Source organism: Nerophis ophidion, linkage group LG03 (assembly GCF_033978795.1).
Source record: "Nerophis ophidion isolate RoL-2023_Sa linkage group LG03, RoL_Noph_v1.0, whole genome shotgun sequence".
Classification (NCBI taxonomy): Eukaryota; Metazoa; Chordata; class Actinopteri; order Syngnathiformes; family Syngnathidae; genus Nerophis; species Nerophis ophidion.
In genome coordinates this window covers 48,686,204-48,713,204 of record NC_084613.1, presented here as the reverse complement: position 1 = coordinate 48,713,204, position 27,001 = coordinate 48,686,204, and the positions used below count along the sequence as shown (strand labels likewise).

General features: G+C 41.0%; 1 protein-coding gene and 1 long non-coding RNA gene across 4 annotated transcripts in view; one reads left to right on the top strand and one right to left on the bottom strand.

The window, feature by feature from the left end:
- Window positions 1–27,001, bottom strand: part of arid1b (AT-rich interactive domain 1B) — a 594,747-nt gene that overhangs the window by 396,413 nt on the left and 171,333 nt on the right. For all 3 annotated transcript variants that reach the window (XM_061895467.1, XM_061895468.1, XM_061895469.1), the window contains one exon: window positions 21,837–21,986. In XM_061895467.1, coding sequence (XP_061751451.1) covers window positions 21,837–21,986 — 150 coding nt within the window. The remainder of the gene's footprint in view (window positions 1–21,836; window positions 21,987–27,001) is intronic.
- LOC133549734 (uncharacterized) lies at window positions 22,772–25,322 on the top strand. The gene is made up of 3 exons (XR_009806150.1): window positions 22,772–22,895; window positions 24,215–24,454; window positions 24,556–25,322. It is a non-coding gene; the product is annotated as an uncharacterized LOC133549734 (long non-coding RNA).

Sequence of the window (27,001 nt, the reverse complement as noted above, 5' to 3'; positions counted from 1 at the left end):
CCCTCCATTCCCCGTCAACCGTCCTCCCTGCATCCTTCCAGACCCTTCCAGCCAGCAACACGTTTTATTATCACGCTAATTAACAGAGTTCTGCACTTAATATTCCAATGGTGACCAATTAATGACACTGAACTTTAAGCCCCCCTCCCGCACTTTCTGCTCCCGCCACTCTCTTTTCACTCACACTCTCTTTGCTGACTTTCATTTCCTCTGTCTTGTCCTTTCAGTCTCCGCATCCCAACCCCCCGTGGCCAAGGTGAGCTCCAATTTCCGTGAGGGAGAGAGTGTGTGTTTGTGTGGCTGGGCGGGGGATTGCTATAGCAGGCAGCAGACCACAGCAAGGGGGTTGTAAAGCTAGGGGCCAGGCTGCAGAAAGGCTCGGTGGCCTTTTAATTAACCTGGTGTGATTAAAAGCAAGGGAGGTGAAGGGTGGGGAGGAAAGGAGGGAAGGAAGAGTAAAATGGTACACTGGTACTGAAAGGGAAACCGAAATTCATATAGAAACAAGAATCCAAGGGTGTCTCTGCAATCAACATTTCAATAACATCTCTGCAATCGCCCTTGCAGCCAGATTGTTTTGTCTCAATTAATTTCCTGTGTGAGAAACGTTCATTGTACATGCATTCTATTATATTCTGCGTTTAACATTTAATTTTGTTGACACACAAAACCTCAAATGACAAGAAGCTATTTGGAAACTATTTTTGTCTTACAAAAACACACTGAGAAAAGCATCAAACTGAAACGTACTGTCACAAAACAGTATCCATCCATCCGTTTTTTACCGCTTGTCCCTATCGGGGTCGTGGGGGGTCGCTGGAGCCTATCACAGCTGCATCTGGGTGGAAGGCAGGGTATGAATGTTCAAATCTAAAACAACACACAGGTTGTACAGCAGGGCTATTCAACTGGCCGAGTTCAGTTAAAATGTGTAAGACAAACATTTTTGGAGCAAATTTCCTGAAAACCACAGAGTGCTGATGTTGTATAGTGCAGTGTTTTTCAACCACTGTGCCGCGGTGAACTATTGTGTGGTGTGATACAGTCCGGTGTACCGTGGGAGATTATGTAATTTCACCTATTTGGGTTAAAAATATTTTTTGCACACAAGTAATTATAATCCGCAAATAATGTTCCGTTGTTGAGTGTCGGCAGAGTAACTATGTTATTCCCCTCAATATCAGTAGGTAGCAGCAAGTAGCCAACTATTTGTAAACGCCGGGAACACGTCGTGTTATGATCATAATATGCAAACGACAGCTGGAGGCAGTGTGCAGGTAAAAAGGTATGTAATTCTTAAACCAAAAAAAAACACAAGGCGAGTGCCGCTAAGAAAAGGCATTGATGCTTAGGCATGACTATACAAAACCAAACTAAAAACTGAACTGGCTACAAAGTAAACAAAACACAAAATGATGGACGACAGCAAAGACTTACAGCGTGTGGAGCAGAGACGGCGTCCACGAAGTACAGCCGTACATGACATGAAAATTAACAATTTCCCCACAAAGAAGGATAGCGTCCGCACAACTTGATTGCGAAAACAAAGCAGTTGCAGAGAATAGCGCTCAAGGAAGACATGAAACCGCAACAGGAAAATACCAACAAAACAGGAAAAAACACCAAAATGGGAGCGCAATACAAGAACTAAAACACTACAGACAGGAAAACAGCAAAAAACTCTAATTAAGTCATGGCGTGATGTGACAGGTCGTGCCAGTAGACTTTGAGACAAGAGCTATAGTGATGCATGGTTGGTTATGGGTTAAATTCATATCCAACGATTGCGATAACGACTTTTTATTGTCAATATCGGCTACTGAGTTTCATTTTTTAATGATTTCTGCATGTAGTGTGCCTCAGGATTTTTCTCAATGACTAAAATGAGCCTCAGTTTAACTACTGTAAAGACATTGGCAGATCCTTGCATTGACATTTTAACCCTGCGAGCAAACTTAGAACACTCGGGTTTTATGTTTACATGACTTAGGTGTTTTTCAAGGCACCGCTTTAAGTCCTCTCCTTGTTAGCAGTTACACATGTTCATAATATGGTTTATTTTATGTGTTGCTAAAGCATGTTTACTTCAGATGCAGTGAGTAGTCATGTGTTTAAATGTTTTAGTTATACAATTAGTGTTCCTCAAGGTTCCATCTTAGGTTTTCTCCTTTTCATCATTTGGGCTATTCAACGGGTAACCTGCGAATTCAATTAAATAAACTTGTGAAAGACTCACATTTTCACTCTGACAAAACAAACAGACCAAAATCAAATGTGTATTGTAGAGGACGAGGAGAAGTTCGGCCCCCCGGTCTTTAGCTTTCTGGAAATGCATCACCCAAAACAATTTGTTAAATATCCCTTTTGTACAGTATGCGAACCGATGAATATTTTCAAGGAAAATATTCAACACTCTTGCCAAACTTCCTGAAAAATAAATAAGGGATCCCTTGTTGTCAAGGCCAGCAAACCTGATTGTCTTCATCTTAAACGGCAATGTGAAACTTTTCTGCCTTTTTTTGGTTTAACTAGATGCATGTTTTGAAGTAATATGAACCAAATTGTTCAATAAAATACTTTTTCAGTGCAAAATAACACAAACCACTCTTTCACCCTCCCTTAAGTAACCTCAACTGGGTGATCGAACCTGCACCTTCTGCTTCAAAAATGTAGACATAAAATATACCCTTACAGTACAGATAGAAGAGCAAGTTAAGTGAACTGGTCCTGGTTCAATAATCATTCACCCCGGCACCGAGCACATTGCTATTTGCAAAGTTACAGATCAAAGAGACATTGGAGACATCATCCTCATCACAGAGCGTGCTCACTTACCTGCTCTTCCTCCGAGTGTGCTATTCCAGCCGACGGTGTTATTCCCCAAAACGTTGAACAAAAATAAGTTTCCGGTAGTCCTGCGTAATAAATCTTTGAAGGCAACCGCTATTGCAATGAGCACCATAGTTGCGCATTTGCACCTTGCTGACATGGTGACTGACATATCAATCCCCAAAGGCCAAGCTGCTCCCACACTGGATCCCTAATTATTTGACCTCATGAGTCCCAAATGACCAAAGAGTGGAAGAAGAGAATCAGTCATCCACTCGCCCGATATCCCACTGTATTTTTCACTGAGGAGTTGGATGTTGGCCTAGCCAAGGGGTTGGAGTACCATTTTCCGTGTGGATGACAAAATTCAGTTTAGGGAGTGATCCAGGCGTGTAGCACCAGCCGATTTGGATGATCTCAGACATCCCCTCCAGTGACTGCAGGGATCATAACAGAGTCAAGGAGTTCATACTCGTCACCCATTGTCTTTCCACGTAAGATGAATGGTCAACTTCGAATGTGTGTCGACTACCGGACTCTGAACCCAGATCAATACACCGTGCCAAGGATTGATGATGCTTTAGATTGTTCATCTGGTAGTCAGTGGTTTTCAGTCCTGGACTTGCGCCTTAGGTATTACAAAATCTAAATGGCAGAAGAGGACCACAAGAAGGCCGCCTTCATATGTCCTTTTTTCGGGAGTCCAAAACATACAAGGTTCCGTTGCACTCAAAACCTTCTACCAGGATTACACAAAGTTTTCTGGCTTACTAAACGTTCCGGAAGGACCTTGCAAAGCACTTAAAAGTGTGTTTGTCAACAACAGGCCTGCAACATTGCGTTTGTATCGGGAGATTGTGAGTACGAAAGACTGTATGAATGAATGAATGTGTGTGTAGGCCCACCACAACTATATCATGTGAGGAAAAATAGACGACATACCTTTTGTAAGTTAGGTTTTCTGCATTATGGTTATTGTGTTTTTTTTCATACCGTGACTGTATCTTAATTAAGAAAAATTGGTGTTCTGGAATTATCCATCTATCAGGTGCACCTATCAGGTATTCGCTTTTCTTCATAAAGAACCCAAGCACCTACAGCGGTGTGGTCTACAGGTAATACAAGATGTACTGGTACATTTTAGACCGGGGTAAGCATTTGTGACAATACCACCATAGCAATATTATAATATATTTTGTTGCTCCCTTTGATAGTTACCCTCTTTCTGCCGGCGCACATGCATTGCCGACAACAACCCCACCACCACATCCGTGTTTGTGCACAGTTGACGTGCCCGCACCGTAGCAGCGGAAACGTGCGGCAGCTTCTTCTCTTGATTAACCAGAGGTAACAGTCAGGTGGAAAGTTTTAACAGAATAGCTTTAGAGCTGAAAAAACGCCTCTGCTAATTGCTGAAGATAACAACTATAGCTCAGTTGAAACCCTCACTGATGTCACACGTCACTTGGCAATAACCTCCACCGTTATTTTGCGGCCCGCGAGTTTTATATGAATGGCGGTTCACAGCGTCATACTTGTATACCCTCAATTTTTCCGGGAGACTCCCAATTTTCAGCGCCCCTCCAGGAATAATCATACTCCCGAATATCACCCAAGCAACAATATTAAGGGGGCACCTTGGAGACACTGCCTTTAACGTCCTCTACACCCTGTACAAATAGCGTGCCAGCCCAGCCACATGTTGTATTTGGCTTCTATAGATGCTGTAAGCGACTGCAAGACATAGTTATTCAACAGCCACACAGCTCACACTGAGTGTGGCCGTATAAACAACTTTAACACTGCTTCAAATATGGGCCACACTGTGAACCCACACCAAACAAGAATGACGAACACATTTTGGGAGAACATCTGCACCGTAACACAACATAAACACAACAGAACAAATACCCAGAATCCCAGGCAGCCCTAACTCTTCCGGGCTACAATATACAACCCCGCCCCCCAACCCTACACTGCAGTCAAGGCTGCATTAGATTCTGGGTATTTGTTCTGTTGTGTTTATGTTGTGTTACAGTGCGGATGTTCTCCCAAAATGTGTTTGTCAATCTTGTTTGGTGTGGGTTCACGGTGTGGTGCATTTTTGTAACAGTGATAAAGTGGTTTATACGGCCAACCTCAGTGTGACCTGTATGGCTGTTGATCAAGTATGTCTTCCTGTCACTTCCGCGGGTCTGCAGAAGCCTGCCAAGTCATACGTGACTGGGCAGGCACACTGTGTGTATGGAGGAAAAGCGGACGAGACTACAGGTTGTAGAGGACGCTAAAGGCAGTGCCATCACGACACGCCCTTAATATTGTTGTCCGGGTGAAAACCGTGAGAATGATTGCCCCGGGAGTTTGTCAGGAGGGACACTGATATTAGGATGTTTCCCGGAAAGATCGCGAGAGTTGGCAAGTATGTTGCTGGGGCGGGAAAGCCATTCAAAGAAGGTGAATTCATTAAAAAGCGCGTGTTAGATTTTTTTAAGAAATCTTTTCTTGCGGCCCAGCCTCACCCAGTTTCTGCATCCAGTGGCCCCCAGGTAAATTGAGACCCCTGTTTTAAAGGCACACTCATGAACGTACAAGCTGCTCTCATAAACTTCTCTTACTGAATATGAAATATGTATATTTGAAGTTTTCTTTATTTAAGTAATGCAATAATTACATTCCTTAGTAATTATTTACATTTATCAACAACTATTACCATTAGTTATAACTTCCTTTTTTGGTTAGTTAATGACTACCTATGATTAATTACTTTTTAAAAGTAATTTTCAAAACACCGGTAGTTATAGCAATGTGGTGTTGAGTTTAAACTAAACACTTTGGATGTTTGACTAAACACTTTAGAGGTTTTGTTTAAAACTGCAATAAATATTGTGTATCGTAATTTGGCCTAAAATTTGGGGGGTATTAGTTTTAAGAGATCGGTAGTTCATGAGTTCAAGGTTGAGTCATACCAAAGACTATAAAAATGGAACCCACTGCCTCCCTGCTTGGCACTCAGCATCAAGTGTTGGAATTGAGGGTTAAACCACCAAAATGATTCCCGAGCGTGGCCACCGCTGCTGCTCACTGCTCCCCTCACCCCCCAGGTGGTGGAACAAGGAGATGGGTCAAATGCAGAGGGTAATTTCACCACACCTGTTACTATTAGGGATAAGGATAAGTACTTGTATTGGCATTGACTGAATTCCATCAGTATACCCGGAATCGGTTCACGTTAAATAAAAGTTTACCAAATTTTGATACTTAGATTGCTAGTGACGTCACATTTGATTGCAGCCTTGGCCAGCTCAAACACTTGGCAAGGAAAAAATCACTCACTCAGCACTCATGCCAGACTAAGCCAATCTGCCTCTCGGAAATGTTGCAATTTTCCATTTCAACAAAGCACGCATGGCTGATACAAATCATTCATCCATCCATCCATTTCCTACTGCTTTTCCCGAAAAGTAAGGCTTCACTTGTGCTAGCTTGATGTAAACTTATATTGGATCTGCCAAAGACATATTACTGATTAGCATCAGCGATTTTACATGCCGAGTTCAACACCTCCAAATTTAATAATGGGAATTACAAATAGGATGGTCATTACAATCAAACAGCTTGTGTAGTAAGCACGATACTTATCTAATGTCTTGGAATTGCAACTGCATGCAAGGTCTGCTATATAATACTTTTAAGTTAGACTCAGCAATGTAATAAGAAAACAAAATATAACAACTGGAAAGTACAGTAATCATATTTAGATATTTTTTATATGTTACATTTAAAAATGATTTGACTTTTAACAATTAACATTTTTAAACACACACAAAAGAACCGACAATTGGTACCATTGAGTACTGATTAATGACAGATAGATAGATGGATGGATGGATGGATGGATGGATGGATGGATGGATGGATGGATGGATGGATGGATGGATGGATGGATGGATGGATGGATGGATGGATAGATAGATAGATAGATAGATAGATAGATAGATAGATAGATGGATAGATGGATAGATAGATAGATAGATAGATAGATAGATAGTACTTTATTGATTCCTTCAGGAGAGTTCCTTCAGGAAAATTAAAATTCCAGCTGCAGTGTACAGAGTTGAGATCAATTTAAAAAAAAAAGTAAAAAGTAAATAATGGGGGTTTAAATGGAAACAAAATAGAGAAATATTACAATAAGAATAAAAAATAAAAAGCAACAATGGGAATAAAAATAAAACAGTAAAATAAGAATATAACAAGAGAAATTAGGCAGTAGTGACCATGTTATGAAAACGTATTGCACTGCTATTGTTTTGCATCCCCTGTCATCCTTGTACCCCCCACCCCCTGCCCCAGAGAGGAGTTGTACAGTCTAATGGCGTGTGGGACAAAGGAGTTTTTGAGTCTATTAGTCCTGCACTTGGGATGAAGCAGTCTAGCACTGAACAGGCTCCTCTGGCTACTGATAACGCTATGCAGAGGGTGATTGGCATCATCCAGGGTGCTCACTAGTTTGTCAACAGTCCTCTTCTCTGCCACCGTCACCAGTGAGTCCAGTTTCATTCCGATTGTAGAACCGGCCCGCCTGATCAGTTTCTCAAGTCTGGAGCTATCCTTCTTAGATGTACTGCCCCCCCAGCACACTACCATGTAGAACAGAACACTGGCAACCACAGACTGGTAGTACATCCACAGGAGTTTTCTACAAATGTTGAAGGACTGCAGTCTCCTGAGGAAGTACAGCCTGCTCTGTTCTTTCTTGTACTGGTGGTCCGTGTTAACAGTCCAGTGCAGCTTATTGTCCACCCAAACCCCAAGGTACTTGAATGAGTCTACAGTCTGTACCTCAACTCCCTCGATCACAATAGGTTGTGACCTTGGACTCGACCTCCCAATGTCAATGACCAGCTCTTTGGTCTTTGACAGATTGAGCTGTAAGAGGTTTGTGTGGCACCAGACAACAAAGTCCCTCACCAGGTTCCGATCCCCAGGTACTGGGAAATAGGAATTGGTTCAAATGTGAAAAGGTACACGTCTCTTGTTAGTCTTATTCTTAGTGGCATAGAGTCAATAGATATCCTATTTTTACTTGTGTGACACTTGTTAAATGTTAACACAGAGCAAGTATAAAGGTTGACAAATGCTCTCACGTTCGTATCTCGTGTCCCCTCTGACGACGTCTTGATTTGATTATAGCTCACAAATAGTGTTTTATTGTTAGTTATTAATCGTATTTCTTCCCTAAAATGTTACTTACACAAAGATTTTAGGGATGGTGGGAGTTTAACTCTGGAACACATTCGTTCACGTTGCACTATTTCCCGAAAATCTGAACAAAGTTAAAGGCCTACTGAAACCCACTACTACCGACCGCGCAATCTGATAGTTTATACATCAATGATGAAATATTAACATTGAAACACATGCCAATATGGCCTTTTTAGTTTACTAAATTGCAATTTTAAATGTCCCGCGAGTTTCTTGTTGAAAACGTCGCGGAATGATGACGTGTATGCGTGACGTCACTGACTGTCAGGAAATATTAGCTCAGCACCAGTTACGGCTAAAAGTCGTCTGCTTTAACCGCGTAATTACACAGTATTTTGGACATCTGTGTTGCTGAATATTTTGCAATTTGTTCATTTAATATTGCTGTTGGTGGAAAGCGGTGGATTGCAGCTGTCTTTAGCACCGAGACACAGCCGATATTTCTTTGTTTGTTGTGAAGCGGAGCGGTCAAGCGAACAAGTTTTCTCTACGTCAACCAGCATGTTTTTGGATGGGGAAATTGTGATATATATCTTACCGGAGAAATCATTGGATTATTTGCTTGGCTCCTCGGCCTCTCTCTGAGACACTTCGTGTTCACCGCAGCCATCCGACCTCGAGGTATATCTTTACAATCTTTTACAATCTTTAAAATCTCACTAAAACACTATTAAAACAATAAGCAGGTAAGGGATCTTCCAGAATTATCCTAGTAAATGTGTCTAATTACATCTGAAACGCTCACTTTGCAGCCGCTCGGAGCCGTCGCTTTTTTTTTTTTCTGTTCCTTCACTATCAATATCCTAATTTACGAATCTTTCCTCCTCGCTCAAATTAATGGGGAAATTGTCGCTTTCTCTGTCCGAAGTGCTCTTACTGCTGGTGGCTCCCATTAAAAACAATGTGAATATGTGTGGAGCCCTGCAACACGTGACATCACGCGCACATACTTCCGGTAAAGGCAGGGCTTTTCTATTAGTGACCAAAAGTTGCGAACTTTATCGTCGATGTTCTCTACTAAATCATTTCAGCAAAAATATGGCAATATTGCGAAATGATCAAGTATGACACATAGAATGGACCTGCTATCCCCGTTTGAATAAGAAAATCTCATTTCAGTAGGCCTTTAAAGTTGACCAGATTCCTAAAAAAGATTGTCGGCGATTGTCTTTGAATTTTGTTGATAGTACAACTTTTTATTGCGTAACACAATAGTGAGCCGATGATAAACGTCTAACTCAGTTCAGTCGGTCTCTGAAGAGAACGTGTCTCCTCTAATCAGCTGAGAACTGCTCCCAAGAGGTAACAATCATGGCAACAACAGGATATGGATAAGAACAATCAAGGAAAGGACTAGTAGGATCGCTTTACCCATGACCACATCTCAAGAGAACCAACTTGCATTTTTCAAAGACCAGGAGTCCAAACTAAATACCACTCTGCGGCATATTTACACTTTATATCATGCCATAAAGCGACTGTGCTGTATTCTCTTACATGTAATTACTCTCTAGACACTTATTTAAGGCACACTTTCTTGGTGCAAAAGTGAATCCCATGTTCTCTGGTAACATTTTCTGACATTGTTATGAGTTTAAACACGGCAGACTGCCAACTTCCGAAGTCCAACAATCTGCCACACTTAAGTGTACAGTATATTGCTCAATAAAGCAAACACACTATAAAAAAAAAAAAAAAAAAAAATTATTCAAATTACAGCACTCTCCTTTCGACTTTTATGAGCTAGCAAGTATTAGACAGGAGCAGCAGATTATGGATACTATCCGTTACCAATCAGGAGTAATACAGACCAGAAAATGGTCAGAAGGAAGCACCCTATTGTAGATACTGACCTTTGACCTTGACAAACAGCAATTCTAAATCATCAATGTCCTTAAAATATATGACAATTTACATATAGATACTGCGGGTGTATGAGTTTTAGGGTATCAATATCGATGAGTGTGATTGGCCAATACCATCCATCCATCCATTTCTACCGCTTATTCCTGTCAGGACTATGACTTGGATTTGTTTTGCTTCTTCGACGCAGAGGGAATTTAGGACGAGCCAGGCGTGAATTAAGGTACATATTTAATTTATTTAAACACTATAATACAAAAACAAGAACACAAAGGGCACGCTCAATGGCGGTACAAAAACAGGGCTATGAAACAAAAGACTAGAACCGAGGCTATAACTATAAACATGAAACCAAAACACTTGCTCAATGGCATGAATAACAATGAACTATAAACAAAAACAGCACGATGGCATGGCTTTAAACAACTAAAACAAAACACTTACTGTGACCAAAAACAAGGGGCATGGATAGCAAGGTGCGTGGCAGGTGATCAAGGGCATGAAGGATGCTCAGCATAGGTAGGTAGGCAAGTAGCAGGTAGCAAAGTTCCCAGCCGAGGAACAGACAACAAATGGCTTAAATACTAGCTGTGATAATGATTACTAACAGGTGTGAGGCTGAGGACAGGGGCGTGACATGGAGACCAGGTGGAAACTAATGAGTAACTATGGAAACAAACAAAACCAGGAAGGGCAAAACGGGAAACAAGAGTCCAAAAAACCAAACATAACATGATCAAACATAAACCTGATTCACAGGCATGACAATTCCCTTTGGGGTAGCGGGGGGCGCTGGTGCCTATCTCAGTTACAATCGGGCGGAAGGCGGTGTACTCCCTGGACAAGTCGCCACCTCATCGCAGGGGATTGGCCAATGCTGAAGTACACATTTATTAACTGTGAATTTGTCTATTTAGTCTGGCATTTGAGCTATTAACAGTCTAACACAGGGGTGTCAAACTCAAATACAGAGTGGGCCAAAATTTAAAACTGAATAAAGCCGCGGGCCAAGGTTGAACAAATCAACCTTTTAATAGGGACCCAAACATGTGTTGCATTGAACATTGAACAAACAAGACTTATATACAGTAACTTTATAGTGACATGCAAAATCGAGCTTCAAATATTAATAATAATAATTAAAACATATCAATGGCTTTTCAAATAAAATTTAAATACAAATGTAATGCCTCTTTTCTATTTGCAGCCTTCTGAGGTAAATATCAAAATATATTGTAGCGTCCCGAAAGAGTTAGTGCTGCAAGGGATACTGGGTATTTGTTTTTTTTTTGTTTATGTTATGTTACAGTGCAGATGTTCTACCGAAATGTGTTCGTCATTCTTGTTTGGTGTGAGTTCACCGTGTGGCGCATATTTGTAACAGTTGTAAAGTTGTTTATACGGCCACCCTCAGTGTGACCTGTATGGCTGTTGACCAAGTATGCCTTGCATTCACTTATGTGTGCATTCACTTAACATGCGAGTGGGCCTGCACACTGTTTGTATGGAGGAAATGCGGACGTGACGACAGGTTATAGAGAATGCTAAAGGCAGTGCCTTTTAGGCACGCCCTCAATATTGTTGTCTGGGTGAAAATCTGGAGAATGCTTGCCCCGGGAGATTTTCGGGAGGGGCACTGAACTTCGGGAGGATTGGCAAGTGTGAGAAATTGCGGTGTTACAGCAGCACCGCTGCTGTGTAATAACGGCGGGCCAGCTGTAATGTTAATTTGATATTGCCTCAAGGGCCAAATGAAATTACACGGCGGGCCAAATTTGGCCCACGGGCCAGAGTTTGACACCCATGGTCTAACACGTTGAAAACAAAATGAATAGTAGTTTTTTTCAGTACTTTTATTACATACATTAGTATGAGCATAACAAAGTCAATAGTACATAATTTAACAAAAGCAAAAACTACTACAGTGGAACACGATTTACAAACTCAATTGGTCCTTGAACGGGGCTCGTAAATCCAAAAAAATGTATGGTGAAGCAAATGTGTCCAAAACAATGTAAATATGAAGAATGGGTTCCAGCTTTGACAAAAGTCCATTATATAGTGAAAGTTTGTACACTTTGAACACGACATAAAGTGATATACAGTAGTGTCTATTAAAGAAACATAAGGGGGTGATGGATCAACTTTCTCTTTATTAACAAGCCAAAATATGCTGAACCGTGCTGTATGCGCTGCTATGCCAACGCACGCTCACAAACAATCAGAAATCCTAAAAATCCTTAAGTGTAATAACCATATTGTTACAATAAACATTAAAAAAAGTTAAATTAGGGTTTGGTGATATGGACCAAAAGTCACACCCAGTATATTTCGGCTGAATACATGATATATATTGCAATTTTTTTTTCTTCAGAAAGTGAATTTAGACTACCGTATTTCCTTGAATAGCCGCCGGGTCGCTAATTAATTTAAAACCTCTTTTCACCCCTGCACTTACCAATGGCATGCAGTAAAAAATTGAATATGATAAAAAAAAAAAAATTGAAAAAAAATTATTCTACGGCTGCATCCCGGTGGTTGGGGACCACTTCTCTACAACATGTTATTGCACCCACCTTTGCACCATGCTTTCTGTATGCCGGTAGGACACAAGCATTTCGCTGCTTCTCATATGAGATTGCAATGCATACTTGGTCAACAGCCATACCGTTTACACTTATGGTTGTGATATAAACAACTTTAAGACTCTTACTAATATGCGCCACACTCTGTGAACCCACACCAAACACATGTCTGGAGAACATAGGCGCTGTAACACATTATAAACGCAACATAAGAATTACCCAGAATTCCAATACATCAATGACTCTTGGCTATATTATACACGCGCCCCCAACCCACCCACCTTAACCGACGCATGGAGAGGTGCGGTGGGGGTTTGGTGCTAGCGGGTGTATAATATAGCTAAGAGTCATTGATGCATTGGAATTCTGGGTAATTCTTATGTTGCATTTATAATGTGTTACAGAGCCAATGTTCTCCAGAAATGTGTTTGTTATTCTTGTTTGGTTAGGGTTCACAGAGTGTGGCGCATATTAGTAAGTGTTAAAATTGTTTATATTACAACCATTAGTGTGATCTGTACGGCTGTGGAACAAGACCCCTGGTTTACACACAGTAAAAGGAAAAAAACTCCTTCGCCATTTTGAACAGGACGGCAGGGGGAGCGTCACTCGTGACGTCACGAATTAGACCTGACGGTAAAAGTAGGCATGCGCTGATAAATTTGGGGAGCGAGTTTTACCCGGCAGTAATTCAAGGCAGGCGCATATTACGTGCCCGGCGGCTATTCAAGAAAATACGGTAAGTCAAACTAAAATATGCGTGTCTAGTTGATTTATTGAAATACATACTTAACATGAGTACATTGCTGGATATTTTAAAATTTCATGCACAGATAGATGCACATAAAATATTAAAAAGCCTTGAAAATAATTCACAGTAAGAATGGTATAATCTTCAAACGTCTTTAAAACAAACTTGAGCTATGCCCAAATCCTCAGTTTATAACAAACACACAAAATGAAAAAAATATAAAATAAAGTCCCTGGTTGAAGAGGACTTTTTAAACATTAGCAATAACTGGATAATAATTTACTTTCAACAATTGTTTTTTTTTAGCTCAACATTTGTATAAAACCCTTGTTCCCTTAAAAATGTAAGCCAGGAACACGCTGCTGCCAAATTCAAGATGCTGTGTGTCAGGTGACAATATTGCCACTGCAGCTAAACCCCCTTCCAGATTGTATACATTTGTTGTGGCAATGCATCTTGCGCAAAGTAGTGGTGATTGGGAAACTCATATAACTAGTTAACTATTTCTGGCAGCTTTATAAATCCATTTCTTTTTTCATACCATTGCAACTAGGAACATATTCATTCACGCAAAGTTTGTATTTTGGTAGAAATGTCTTCTCCATCGTTTACAAGTGAATCAATCTCTTTGGCATTGTTGTTGCTGAGGATTCGTTTTCATTGAGAGCAAAATCCAGGGTCGGCAAGATGCCGGGAGAAGGTTTTACACTCTCCTCGTATTGGAGTTTCCAATTTAGTACCAATTACCATACCTCAATTTTAAAGACATTATTATATACTCTGTTGCCGAGATACAATGAGGGTGACAACCAAACTCTGTTATCCCCGCCACAATCCAGTTGTGTATTCCTTTTTCTTTTCACACTTTTATCCTGTTGGTTTGATATTTTTTTATTAGTCCCATCAGGCTCGATGTGTAAGAAATATTTGGTATAACCTTTATAACCTCCACTGTTCCTTGCAATCAAATGAGGTCAGGACAGTACGAAAGACACAAAAAAAGAGGATTTTTTTCACTTCGATTTGTTACTGAACAAGCTAATAGTGCTTGGTTGCAGAGCTAATTCTTTGTCAAAGGCAGCTGGAATGGTTCCATCAGCATGAAGATGTGCTCTGGCTCGGGTTAATGGGAGTGAAGTGGGCTGAGGGGGTGCTGCACGCAAAGCTGCAAAGTACAAAATAAAGAACTTTGCAGCTTGGATGTCTCCAAGTAATATTGGGTCAAAACCTCAATGACAACCTCATCTTCAGTGCGTTTGCAATTGTGTGTGTGTGTGTGTGTGTGTGTGTGTGTGTGTGTGTGTGTGTGTGTGTGTGTGTGTGTGTGTGTGTGTGTGTGTGTGTGTGTGTGTGTGTGTGTGTGTGTGTGTGTGTGTGTGTGTGGTTTTTTTTGTGAGTTATGTTTGCTGCGACTAACATCTTGCCTCATTTTTACCCTGAATCACATATAAAGTTCACAGTTTGACCTTTTCTCGGCTCAGAAACGCCGCAGCAGATTCACTCGATTAGCACGCACACGTACGCAAAAACTGACACAAAAGACCGACGTTTACTTGGAGAAAAGAACAGCTCTGATCTGAAAGCTCACCAAAACCTCAATTTGTAATCCCGGCCTGCTATACAGTGCAGGTTCAATTTCCAGGCGTGTTTACTCTTGGATTCAAAATTGAAGACATGGTATTTGTCTTGTATTGTTTCCCTGTTTGAATTCCTATCTCACTCAAATCAATGGAAAGTCTGCAGAAAAATGTCATGTTTTTGTACGGATCAATATTTTCAAATATCACTTGGAATTCTAAAACACAGCATGAGGATGTATTTTGCAAAATGGCAACAAGGCCCTATTCTCTTGTTGGGGCAAATAATGTGAAACGACCAACATAGGTGCAGGGGAAATGAAAAGACTATTTGTCAGATAATATTGTGGGGCATGTAGAATATTTTGAGTACAAATAAAGTGAAAATTATCTCTCACACTGGGCACAACTTGAGGTACACCCGCAAATGGCATAAAATTTAAGAGGCTGCATGTTGAAGTCTGTATTTAGAACAATAAAGATACAATTGTACAGTATAAAATATTTAGATTTGGTTGACAATGGGATGGGAATCGATAACGGTAACTCAACGGTACCTATTTACGGTACTTTTTGTATGTTTTAATGTGTTAATCTTTGTCCATTTGTTTAATAGTAAAACCTCATTTTCAACACCTGTTTTCAAGAGTTGACATTTGGTGAAGGAAGTCGTATTCCCTCCCTCTCTGTTTCTGAACGCTTGCCTCTTGCGTATTTTTATCCGCTTTCCTCCAAAATCTAAACCCCCTAAGCATGGAATTGATAAGCTGGACTTTCGACTTCAATTGACAAAATCTTTTCAGAGACGAAAAACTGTTCGAAGGAACCTGGCTGCCCTGACGGATCGTTGGCTGCTGGATACGTGAGAGACTTGTGGGAGAAATGGAGAGTCCTGTGCCTCCCAGTGCCTCGGTGTATCGTCATATTCGGAAGACGATGGCAGCCGTTCAAGGAGCCCTAAGGCTGCTCGTCGCACTGTACGGCACTGGGGAACACAGACTGTGGCGATTTCAGAACTGAATCGTAAGTTGGACAACATCATATTTTAACTTTCCTGAAGGAACTCTCCAGAAGGAATCAATAAAGTACTATCTATCTATCTATCTATCTATCTATCCATCTATCCATCTATCCATCTATCCATCTATCTATTTATCTATCCATCTATCTATCTATCTATCTATCTAGCTATCTATCTATCACTGAAAGGCTTACTGAAATGCAAAGATTGATCAACTGAGAGCCAGAATGGACGATTAGATCAGACAAACCATTGAAATGTTTGTTCACTTGGAAAACAACGATTTGACTCCCTGAAAAGTCCTTGACGCTGCTCACGACAGACCAAGGCTGTTCTGAAAACATCCCAGCGATGACATCACAGTAATAGCCGCTCTGACAATCCTCATTCCTTGGAGTTGAACTTTACTCGTAACACTGGCAGAGCTACTCCAGGCCTATAGACAAAACAACACTACACCCTGGCAATGGGAATATCCACACACAAACCCACCACCACCCCCCACACCTTTGCCGCCATTCACCCCACGTGGTATGACTGACAATGGAGCAGCGCTTTAGTGGCTGGCAGCTTTGGGCCAGATGCCTGCCATCTACCCTCTTGTTGTCTTGAGGTTTCTGTGTTAAATGTTTGTCTGCTTTGAGTTTTGTTTTTCTTGGCCCCAGTCTGTGACCCCTCGCCCATAGTAGCCCAGTCTGAGATGGACTGATTTTACTCATCCTTCCCCAGCGTCAACCTGTCTCCCACCTTTTTACCAGACGTTGTTAAGTGGCACCCTATCACTGTTCCTGTTCTGCTCCTGTACAATGTTTGTTTGTCTAATCTTGAACGGGTTTGTGGTAAAAAGGAAATTATGTTAATGATAACTGTGATGTCCAGTAGTTTTATTTTGATTTTGTCAAACTTTGTTCTGAGTTTCATTTGCAATTACAGTATTATGTAGTAGACTTTGCATGCAGTTCCAGTTTTAAGATGTTCAACGGCAGTAGTGTTTACCAGTGGTTCTCAAATGGGGTACACGTACCCCTGGGGGTACTTGAAGATATGCCAAAGTGTATGTGAGATTTTTTTCAAAAATATTCAACAATTCAAACTCCGTTATAAATATATTTATTGAATAATACTTCAACAAAATATGAATGTAAGTTCATAAACTGTGAAAAGAAATGCAACAATGCCATATTCAGTGTTGACGGCTAGATTTTCTGTAGAAATGTTCCATAAATATTGAAGAAATGTTTAGAATTAAATTCATGAATCCAGAGGGATCTCTATTACAATCCCTAAAGAGGGCACTTTAAGTTGATGATTACTTCTTTGTGTAGAAATCTTTATTTATAATTGAATCACCTGTTTATTTTTCAACAAGTATTTAGTTATTTTTATATCTTTGTTTCCAAAAAGTTCAAGAAAGACCACTACAAATGAGCAATATTTTACACTGTTATACAATTTAATAAATCAGAAACTAATGACATAGTGCTGTATTTTACTTCTTTATCTTTTTTTTTCAACCAAAAATGCTTTGCTGTGATTAGGGGGTACTTGAATTATAAAAATGTTCACAGGGGGTACATCACTGAAAAAAGGTTGAGAACCACTGGTGTAAACTACGGTCCGTTGCCTAGTAAGGGAGTAGTCTTTGCCAATAAGCTGAATCCAGTCTTTTTTTGCACGCTAAAATGGGTTTATACTGAAAGTATAAACACTTTCAGCTATACTCTAGCTCAGGGGTCGGGAACCTTTTTGGCTGAGAGAGCCATGAAAGCCAAGTATTTCAAAATGTATTTCCGTAAGAGCCATATAATATATTTATAACACTGGACACAACTAAACGCGTGCATTTTTAAGTAAGACCAAAATTTCTAGAGTATAATAAGTCTCTAATTCTTTGTAATAACATTGTTATTCTGAAGCTAACTGTGGTGGGGTGTGGCCTGTGGGCCTGCAGCGAACTTGGGTGTCCTAGGACCGGCCTCAAAATCAGCGACAGGTGCGTAGATAGCCCACCTGGGCCTTGTTATCTAATCACCTGTCGCTCTGTTATAAGCAGCAGCCAGGAGGAGAGATGGGGTGGAAGCTGGAGCCAGAGCGCGAGCGGGAGAGAAAAATACAATTGCTGGAAAGCAACTGAGAGACTTATTGAAAAATAAAACAATAATGTAACCCTGAAAAGGGCTCTCATATCGGTGCTTGGTTGTCTGAAGAACCCCCAAGAGGGCAAGCCCCATACTAACGAATAATAAATAAATTACTACTTACCATTAACGCAACTTCTTGAACATAAAAAAGCATGAGAATCTTTTATATTTTGAACGTTATTTTTAACACTGTGGTTACAAGTGGATTTATTCATTACTTATCGTGTTGAGGAATGTCAGCTCTGATTTATCCGAGAGCCAGATGCAGTCATCAAAAGAGCCACATCTGGCTCTAGAGCCGCAGGTTCCCTACCCCTGCTCTAGCTGTTTGACTGTAACATGCATTTTAGTTGTAGTTCTCATTTCAAAATTCGGAGATGTTGAAACTGCCTCTGCTCTTAACAGGCCTCATTCATACACACTTGGTCTGCCAGAGAATAAGGAGACATAGCAGGCGGGATAAATGTGGCTAACTTGGCAACTTTGTGGCCATATTCAATATAAATATATAAAAAAAAAAAAACAAAAAAAAAAAAGCAATAGTGAGAAAATACAGATTTATTGGAGAACTTTGCAGACCATTTTCTATAAAAGCCAGACAAATTTGTAACAGCCTCCCATGCCCAATCAGGGAGAGCAGCACACTTTTCACTTTTAAGTTAAACCATAATAGCACGGTTACAGGTACATGCAAACATTTATAACCTATTTGAAAACTGCTACTTTATGCCTGTGTTTTATATATTTTTAAAGTATTGTATTATGTTGTACATGTGCTGTATTGTACTGTTGTGTTAATCTGTTTTTATGATTACGGATTGTGGATGAAAATTAGCATCCTTGCTATACTATGGCATATATACAAAACATCTTTTGTTGAGCATAATAATGTGCATTGTCCCTTTAAATAAATAAACTCAAACCAATATAGCAGGGGTAGGGAACCTATGGCTCTAGAGCCAGATGTGGCTCTTTTGATGACTGCATCTGGCTCTCAGATACATTTGAGCTGACATTCCTTAACACGATTAGTAATAAATAATTCCGCTGGTAATCGGTGTTAAAAATAACGTTCAACATATAAAACATTCTTATGCATTTTAATCCATTCATCCGTTTTCAACCGCACCTGTTCAATAAGTCACATCAATGGTAAGAAGTCCATCCATCCCTTCGCTACCGCTTGTCCCTTTTGGGGTCGCGGGGGTTGCTGGAGCCTATCTCAGCTGCATTTGGGCGGAAGGCGGTGTACACCCTGGACAAGTCACCACCTCATCACAGGGCAGACACAGATAGACAGACGACATTCACACTCACATTCACACACTAGGGCCAATTTAATGTTGCCAAAGAAGTATTTTATTTATTATTGGTTAGCTTCAGAATAAAAATTATATAAAATATATGACTTATACTCTAAAAATGTAGGTCTTACTTAAAAAATGCATGCATTTAGTTGTAACCAGTGTTAAAACATATGATATGGCTCTCACTGTAATACACTTTAAAAAAATTTGGCTTTCATGGCTCTCTCAGCCAAAAAGGTTCCCGACCCCTGCAATATAGGCTTCTCTCTAAAAGCACTTACAGGCGCCAACATCTTGTTTTTGACCAAAAACACTCACTTTTTGTCACTCCCACATGATTGTCATTTCTACAGCGTCCATTACAATTACTGTACATGGACATGTGTCATGGCCAGTTATACAAATTGGGTTTAAGTCATTTAGCGATCACTCTTTCTCCCCCTTTCCATCCTCAACCCCACTTCAACCCATGCTTTTGTACTGGTAAGGCAATGTGCAGGTGTACCTAATGTTGTGGCTGATGAATGTTCCCGCTGTTTTATTCTCTTACAGAAAGGCTTTCATGATAACGACAAAACAGTCTTGTCGCTCTTCTGCGGCATTAACAAGCACGTGACGTGACTGAAACATTTTTATTTCAAACACTAGTAGCATGCATTACAACGACAAAGAGAAGGAATCCAGCTCCCTGATCACTGCAGTGGTTGGTATGGCAACCAATAGACGGTACAGGTGAAATGCAGCTAATGGCCAATCAGAATGTTGGAGCAGAATTACCTGGTATATAAAAGTCAGGACAGGTTAATTGCTGCCACATCAACTGCGATGATGAAAACACATTGTTGCAATCGCAAAATGCAACGTGACAGTGGATCTCGGAGATGAGAGAGAGTTGTGTTTGTTCACTTGGATGCACAGTCTCCATGTGTGAGAGCATTGCCGGTGAGAAAACAAGAGCGTGTGCTGCTGACAAGAGGGGAGCTAGTATGAATGTTCTCTAAGTATTAAAATATAAAAAGATATAATAAGGCTATACATCACAGTAGATGCTGCACACATGACAAAACTACTTGGTATTGTAGTATTTATGTACTACTACAACCCATATTCTCAACCTCATGTGGTCAAGCATGGAATGCATTTCGATTTAAATTAATGAATACATCATCAGGGACAATATTCTTTAACACAAGCTTGGAAGTACTCTTCTCTCTGAGCTATTCTTTCCTGTCCAATTATGTTTCAATAGCCTGTGCTGTTTCTCCTGCACCATTTTGTTCAGTTCTTATCCAGGCCACAGTCATTCCACGCAGGCCAAGAGATCCCACTGGCTGCAGAGTGGATGGAAAACACATGGGCAGCCTTTGCTCCAACCCAGAACAATTTGAACTGCAAGCCAACTTCTGAGAAACAACCGTCTGTGCTGCATCAGGCTGAACTTGGCAGTACAAAGTTCATGTGCGCCTGACAGTTCCTTTGTCACCCTTGTATGTGCAACTCTGTTTTATGAGCTTCCACTCCACAGGGTTGCCATCTTTGCTATCATAGAATGGTTATAAATGGGCTATAACTGTTTATAAGACAATATGTACACACACTATTAAAGTGGGTCACCAGATACTGGTCATAACACAGCGTTGCCCATACATGTATTCATTTGTGGCAGCCTGTCACAAATAGATTTGACGTTACCTTTACCTCATAAACCTCATAAACCAATTACCAACCTGAGTTTGTTTACAAACTCAGGTAATAAGTCACTGGACACTGGAGGACTTTAAGGGCACCAACCAAATGATTTAACTCAGGGCCAATTGTAGGAACCAATTCAAATATATCTAATTGATATTTTGACACCACCACCCCATGTTTTTGTGTGATTGTAATTGTGATCAAAAATGTAATCATTCAATGAACTTAAAAAAAAAAAATCAGTAGCTGCATTGGTATGAAAAATACTGTCTCTGTAACTACTTGGTTTTGAACAATTTTAATATCCCCTTAAAAGAAAGAAAAATATTCCAAATGAATAGGGCTGTCGATGGTAACGCGCTAATAACGCGTTCCACTATCGGCACAGCATTTGTTAACTGACGATTAACACACGTGCGTCCTTTTTGACCCTCAGATGTAATCATAAGATTTTCTGTTAAAATAAAGCAAATAATGACATTTTTTATGGTGCCCTTTATTTCAAAACATATCAAAAAGTATCGAAATACATTTTGGTACCAGTACCAAAAGATTGTTATGGGGAAAATCCTGATGGTAGTAGATATCGTTATCTCAGGAGGCTGCAATATATATCGCGATATAGAGTTTATGCCATATCGCCCATCACTATACTAGACTACTTGACTCTGAGAGGTGCTACTAATGCAGTGTATTGGATATTGTCTTTACAAATAAGCATACTTATGAATCTTTGCAAAAGGATTATCAGATTATATTGTGCAGGTACTGTGGCCGAGGAATGTTTACACTGCTGTGTTGGTACCTGTGCAGGTGCTCGTGACTGCAGGTAAGAGCTCTGGTTGGGGGCTGGAGGTGTCTGCTGGGGGGGGCTGAAATAGGGAGGAGTTCCCTGCTGGCCCGCCGGCTGCTGCTGACTGTAGCCGCCCATCCCCTGCTGGCCATAGGGCGCCACCTGCCAAAAAAAAATAAATCGCAGTATGGTTAAGGGGACGGACACTATTAGGGTCAAGGCTGAGGCAGGTGAAGGAAATTCACTTTAAATTGCAAGCAGTGCAGACATGACGTCAGCTACAGATTAGCTGGAAAGCACTGCAGTCAATCACACCGGGGATTGATTGAGTTGCAGGTTCAACCACAATTCAAAGGATTGAGATACAATATACACACACAAACAATCCACACGGTGCAGCAGAAACAGGGTGGCCTCCATTTTTCCAATTCATCTGGATGTCCCTCAGCTAATGGATCTGAATATAGCTCAGGCCAGGCTGACGACGGACTCCCAGCAGTCCTGTGCCTAATGAACTCGCGCCGCAAAGAACTCTAACGCTTTGTCCTCCGGCTTGCCAAATGCGTCAAATTATCTCCATCTCAGTCGGATCACAGATGGGATGAGGTGTATTGCGTAGTGCAGCGAGCCTGTCCCAGGCCGTAACCCTAATGAGGGACACATGGATAAGCTGGGGCCTCTGGAAAGTAGCTTGCCAAGCATAGCTGCAACATTACACAGCGGTTATGAGAGAGAATATGAGAGTGGGGACTCTGTGTAACAAGCTGGCACACATACAAATGTAGTCTTAATCCTTGCTTGTCATTTGTTATGACTACCGACAGAGCCAGGTGCTCTTCACTCCTGTAAGGATTTCTATGGAGTTGTATTCCTCAAACACACACACACACACACACACACACACACACACACACACACACACACACACACACACACACACACACACACACACACGGCACTGTGCAGACTACTAAACATCATTTACAGCTGCAACGGGACAGAACATTTCATGTCGTATTTTCCTCCTCATGTCACTTCATCGCCGACAAACAGCATAACCCCGTTCAAAAGGTGGGTCCACAGGCAATAATTTGCAGCCACTAGTTTACGTCCACCTGCATGAGTTGAATTTTGAAAGCTGATCTTAAATCTTGTTTAGAAACGGGAAAACCCTCCGGTTGATTTATATCTAGAATTACTAGCGTGATATAGCAGGTCTCGCCAGATCTAAAGCACACGGGGCACAATTGTCGGTTTATCGTAAATATTATTAGCAAAGAGCCTTGCTCATAAAAGCCTGCTTTAAATACATGGCTGGTGTGAAATACGATGTGTTGAAAAGAAATGAATAAACGTGAAACGGTTCTTAAGAGTAGGTGGAAAAAATAAATCATCCATGGACATAATGATGCTTTGAATAGAGCTGATTAGGCAATATAGAAATACTTTTCACTTCAATGGAAATTTGATTAGAAAGACAGGTTGGTGTCTGTGTGTGTGAGTGTGTGTGTGTATGTGTGTGTGTGTGTAGCTGTGTGAGTGTGTCATTAGGCCAACGAGACAGACAGACATGGTGAGATCAGTCTCGCTGGTAGAGAGGTTAATAGCGTGGCCTTGCATGTGCCAACAGCTTCACTGGATTCATTACCGACAGCCAAGACACACACACACACACACACACACACACACACACACACACTCACACTCACACACACACACACACACACACACACACACACACACACACGCAATCTAACGTGCAGATGGACATACAGTATGAGGCCACATACTGATGCCTTAATGCACATGACATTTATATACTTAATTACTTAGTTAAAGAATTTCTTAATTACTAACATAGTTACTCATTAATACATCTAATTAATTACTAGGGAAAGAAATAAATGCATTACTTCAAAAAAGAAAACTTCAAATATCTGCCTTAGTTTGCCATATTTGCGAACACGGAACGACACAAGAGGTCCTACATACAGAGAGCCATCAGACTGTATAATGCAGAGGTGTCAAACTCATTTTAGCTTAAGGGCCGCATGGAGTAAAATCTATTCCCAAGTGGGCCGGAAGGGTAAAATCATGGCATGATAACTTAAAAATAAAGACAACTCCAGGTTGTTTTCTTTCTTTTCTTTGGCCAAAAATAGAACAAGCACATTCTGAAAATGTACAAATCACGGATAATCCTCTGGACAAAACACTTCCATTTTGTTGAAAATTCTGAGGCAATTGGTGCAGTTTGAGAAACCAAATGAGCATAGACTTCGTCTCAGTGTGTCTACAAAGCCACGATTAAACTTTAAGTCACAGCCTTTCTGGGATTGAAGGTAAAAACTATTCAAAAGTGTTAAGTTCACTTTTCTCGTGTTTGACAGAGACATTTTGGGGCAACGAGTGTTGTGTCACACACACACTCCGTGCTGCCCTCTGCTGTTGGAGCACGCAGAAGTTCCTCTGGAGACACCAGACGCGCCCCGGCGCTCATTAGGCAGACTGCGCCCACTCTCCGCCGCAGCCTGCAGCAATCAATGACTGACGCACCTGGCTAGGATGAAGACGGCAGTATAAGAACGGTCGACGTTGACTCTTTGACGTGGGAACGTAATCTACTACCCGTAAGCTGCACGTCTCTGACAAACCTCCAAATCTCGCTCGTTGCCTGTTTCCTTGTTGCCTTTTGTTCCCCTGATCCCTGTTTCTCCCGCTCTTCCCACAGCGCTCGTGTCACCACTGCTGTTTCCCTCCTATACCTGTTTGCCTTCCTGGATCCTCGACCTAACTTTGGACTTTCGGACCCCCTCTCCTGCCTTTGACCCCCACTTGGACCTTGGACTTCCCCTGGCTTCTTCCCCACTCTGATTTGGACGCTGAACATCCAACACACACCTCAACAAACCTTACGGTATTTACATATGGTAATTCCACACACAGTCATTCATGCAGACACATAGTTGCATACACACTCCACGTATTCATCAAGTATTCAATAAACATATTGAACTTGACATCCCGTTGCTGTGCCGTCTCCTTCCCCAGTAGCAACATAACAACGAGGGTGCCAAATGACGATGTGTTCGAAGCAGAAGACATAAAACGGCAGGTTTTAGGTTTCATGTGGGTCGAGGAGGAGGAGCCACAGTCACGCTTTATTGTATACCTCTTACTTGGCCTCGGTATTAACCATGCTTGCCTAGCAGAATTGCTATTGTGACATCCAGTGGACACATTTAGAACAGCAGTTTATTTCGTAAAAAAAAAAAAAAAAAAAAGCAGCTCATTTTAATATTTGCCAAACTCATCACGCGGCCCGGATAAAACCTGTTCACGGGCCTGATCCGGCCAGCGGGCCGTACGTTTGACACCCCTGGTATAATACATGTGTTCCGTCTTGACTGGACTTAAATGTAGAATATATGTATAATATATTTATATCATTCACATGTGAATAATGCTGTATAGTATTTATTGTCTATTGTGAGCGACCTGTGGTGCTGAATTTCCCCCAAGGATCAATAAAGTACTTTCTATTCTATATGTGCAGTTGAGAGACGTTTCATGAGAGAAGAGTGTGTGTGCGTGTGTGTGTGCATGCCTTTAAAAGGCGGTGTGTGCTGCCAAGTGACGTGTGACATCAGCGAGAGTGCGCTCAGAGCAACATTTTAGCTCAGCTGTCTTTGTAAGCTTAGCAGCGGCAGTTACGTATGTTGAATCTTTTCACTGGATTGTGTTAGCGCAAGTTAAAGAGATTTAATGTACTTCGATGGCTGTCTTGTCTCATGTCCACAAACAGGGTATTGTATTGCAAGCTTGTCACTTCAATCATTGATTTGTTATTCATCATTCCCTTGTAATAGTAGTAGTAGGACTTTGTGTATGGGTGTGTGTGTTTGTGTGTGTGTACTTAGCCTACATCGTGTTTGCTGTGTGACGTCGCTGCTTCCTATTTAAAATCAAGTAAATTTTAGTGTTGTAATGGTTCATTAGCAAAACGTTACTACTTGCTTGCTGTGCTTCTGACACTGTCTTGTTGAATACAACCACATTGAAAGTAGTGTACCACGCAACATCAAACGCATTGATAACAGCGTTATTGTGTAACACCATTTTTAGTGAGGCGTGGGATGTGATATTTGTAGCACACATTTAGGGTCGCTTACCAGATATCGTTACTCACTCAAAAGAAGTCAACTGCACTCTTTTGAATTCAGTGACTATCGCTACGAGAAAGTGGTGTTCCCCACAAAAGAAAGACATCCCGACTCTGTTTCTGCCTAAAGAGAAGTAATACGAGCAGGCATCAGATGTCCAATAGTTGTCAATCAAATTTGAAAAAAAAAGTATGATTTCCCCTGTTCTGAGACAGCTGACTGCACGTGGGTTTCCCCGCTTAGACAGATAAATACAAATGACAGGAGGATGCAGACAAGAGCAGACACGTGTTGACAGTTCAAGAATGATAGAACACTTGACAGATATCAGCAAGGAAGCAAGATATTGGGTGTATACCTCAAAATATCCACGATATCAGTCCATGCAGACAAGTTGAGCTTTTTCTGCTCCCTTGTGTGTGTAATGGACACAACAGCAAATCTATTTGTTGTTTGATTACGAGAAAACCATAGCATCAAAATATGTACATCACATAATGACCAGTCCACAATGTACCAAATTTAAAAAATGCATTCTGAGCAGCCAGTAGCTTTATTTGTCATTTGAAGTTAGTGAAGTGAAGTGAATTATATTTATATAGCGCTTTTCTCTAGTGACTCAAAGCGCTTTACATAGTGAAACCCAATATCTAAGTTACATTTGAACCAGTGTGGGTGGCACTGGGAGCAGGTGGGTATAGTGTCTTGCCCAAGGACACAACGGCAGTGACTAGGATGGCGGAAGTGGGAATCGAACCTGCAACCCCCAAGTTGCTGGCACGGCCACTCTACCAACCGAGCTACACCGTGTTACTATAAATTACAGTAACACTTTAGTATGGGGAACATATTCACCATTTATTAGTTGCTTATTAAAGTAACACAGACTTAATTTAGAGTTATTTAGACAATAGATGAACATATAAGGGTAAGGGTTAGGGTTACTAATAAGCAGTAATTCTGCAGTGATTGAGGGAAGACTCTTAGTTAACGGCTTACTGGTTGTATGATAAG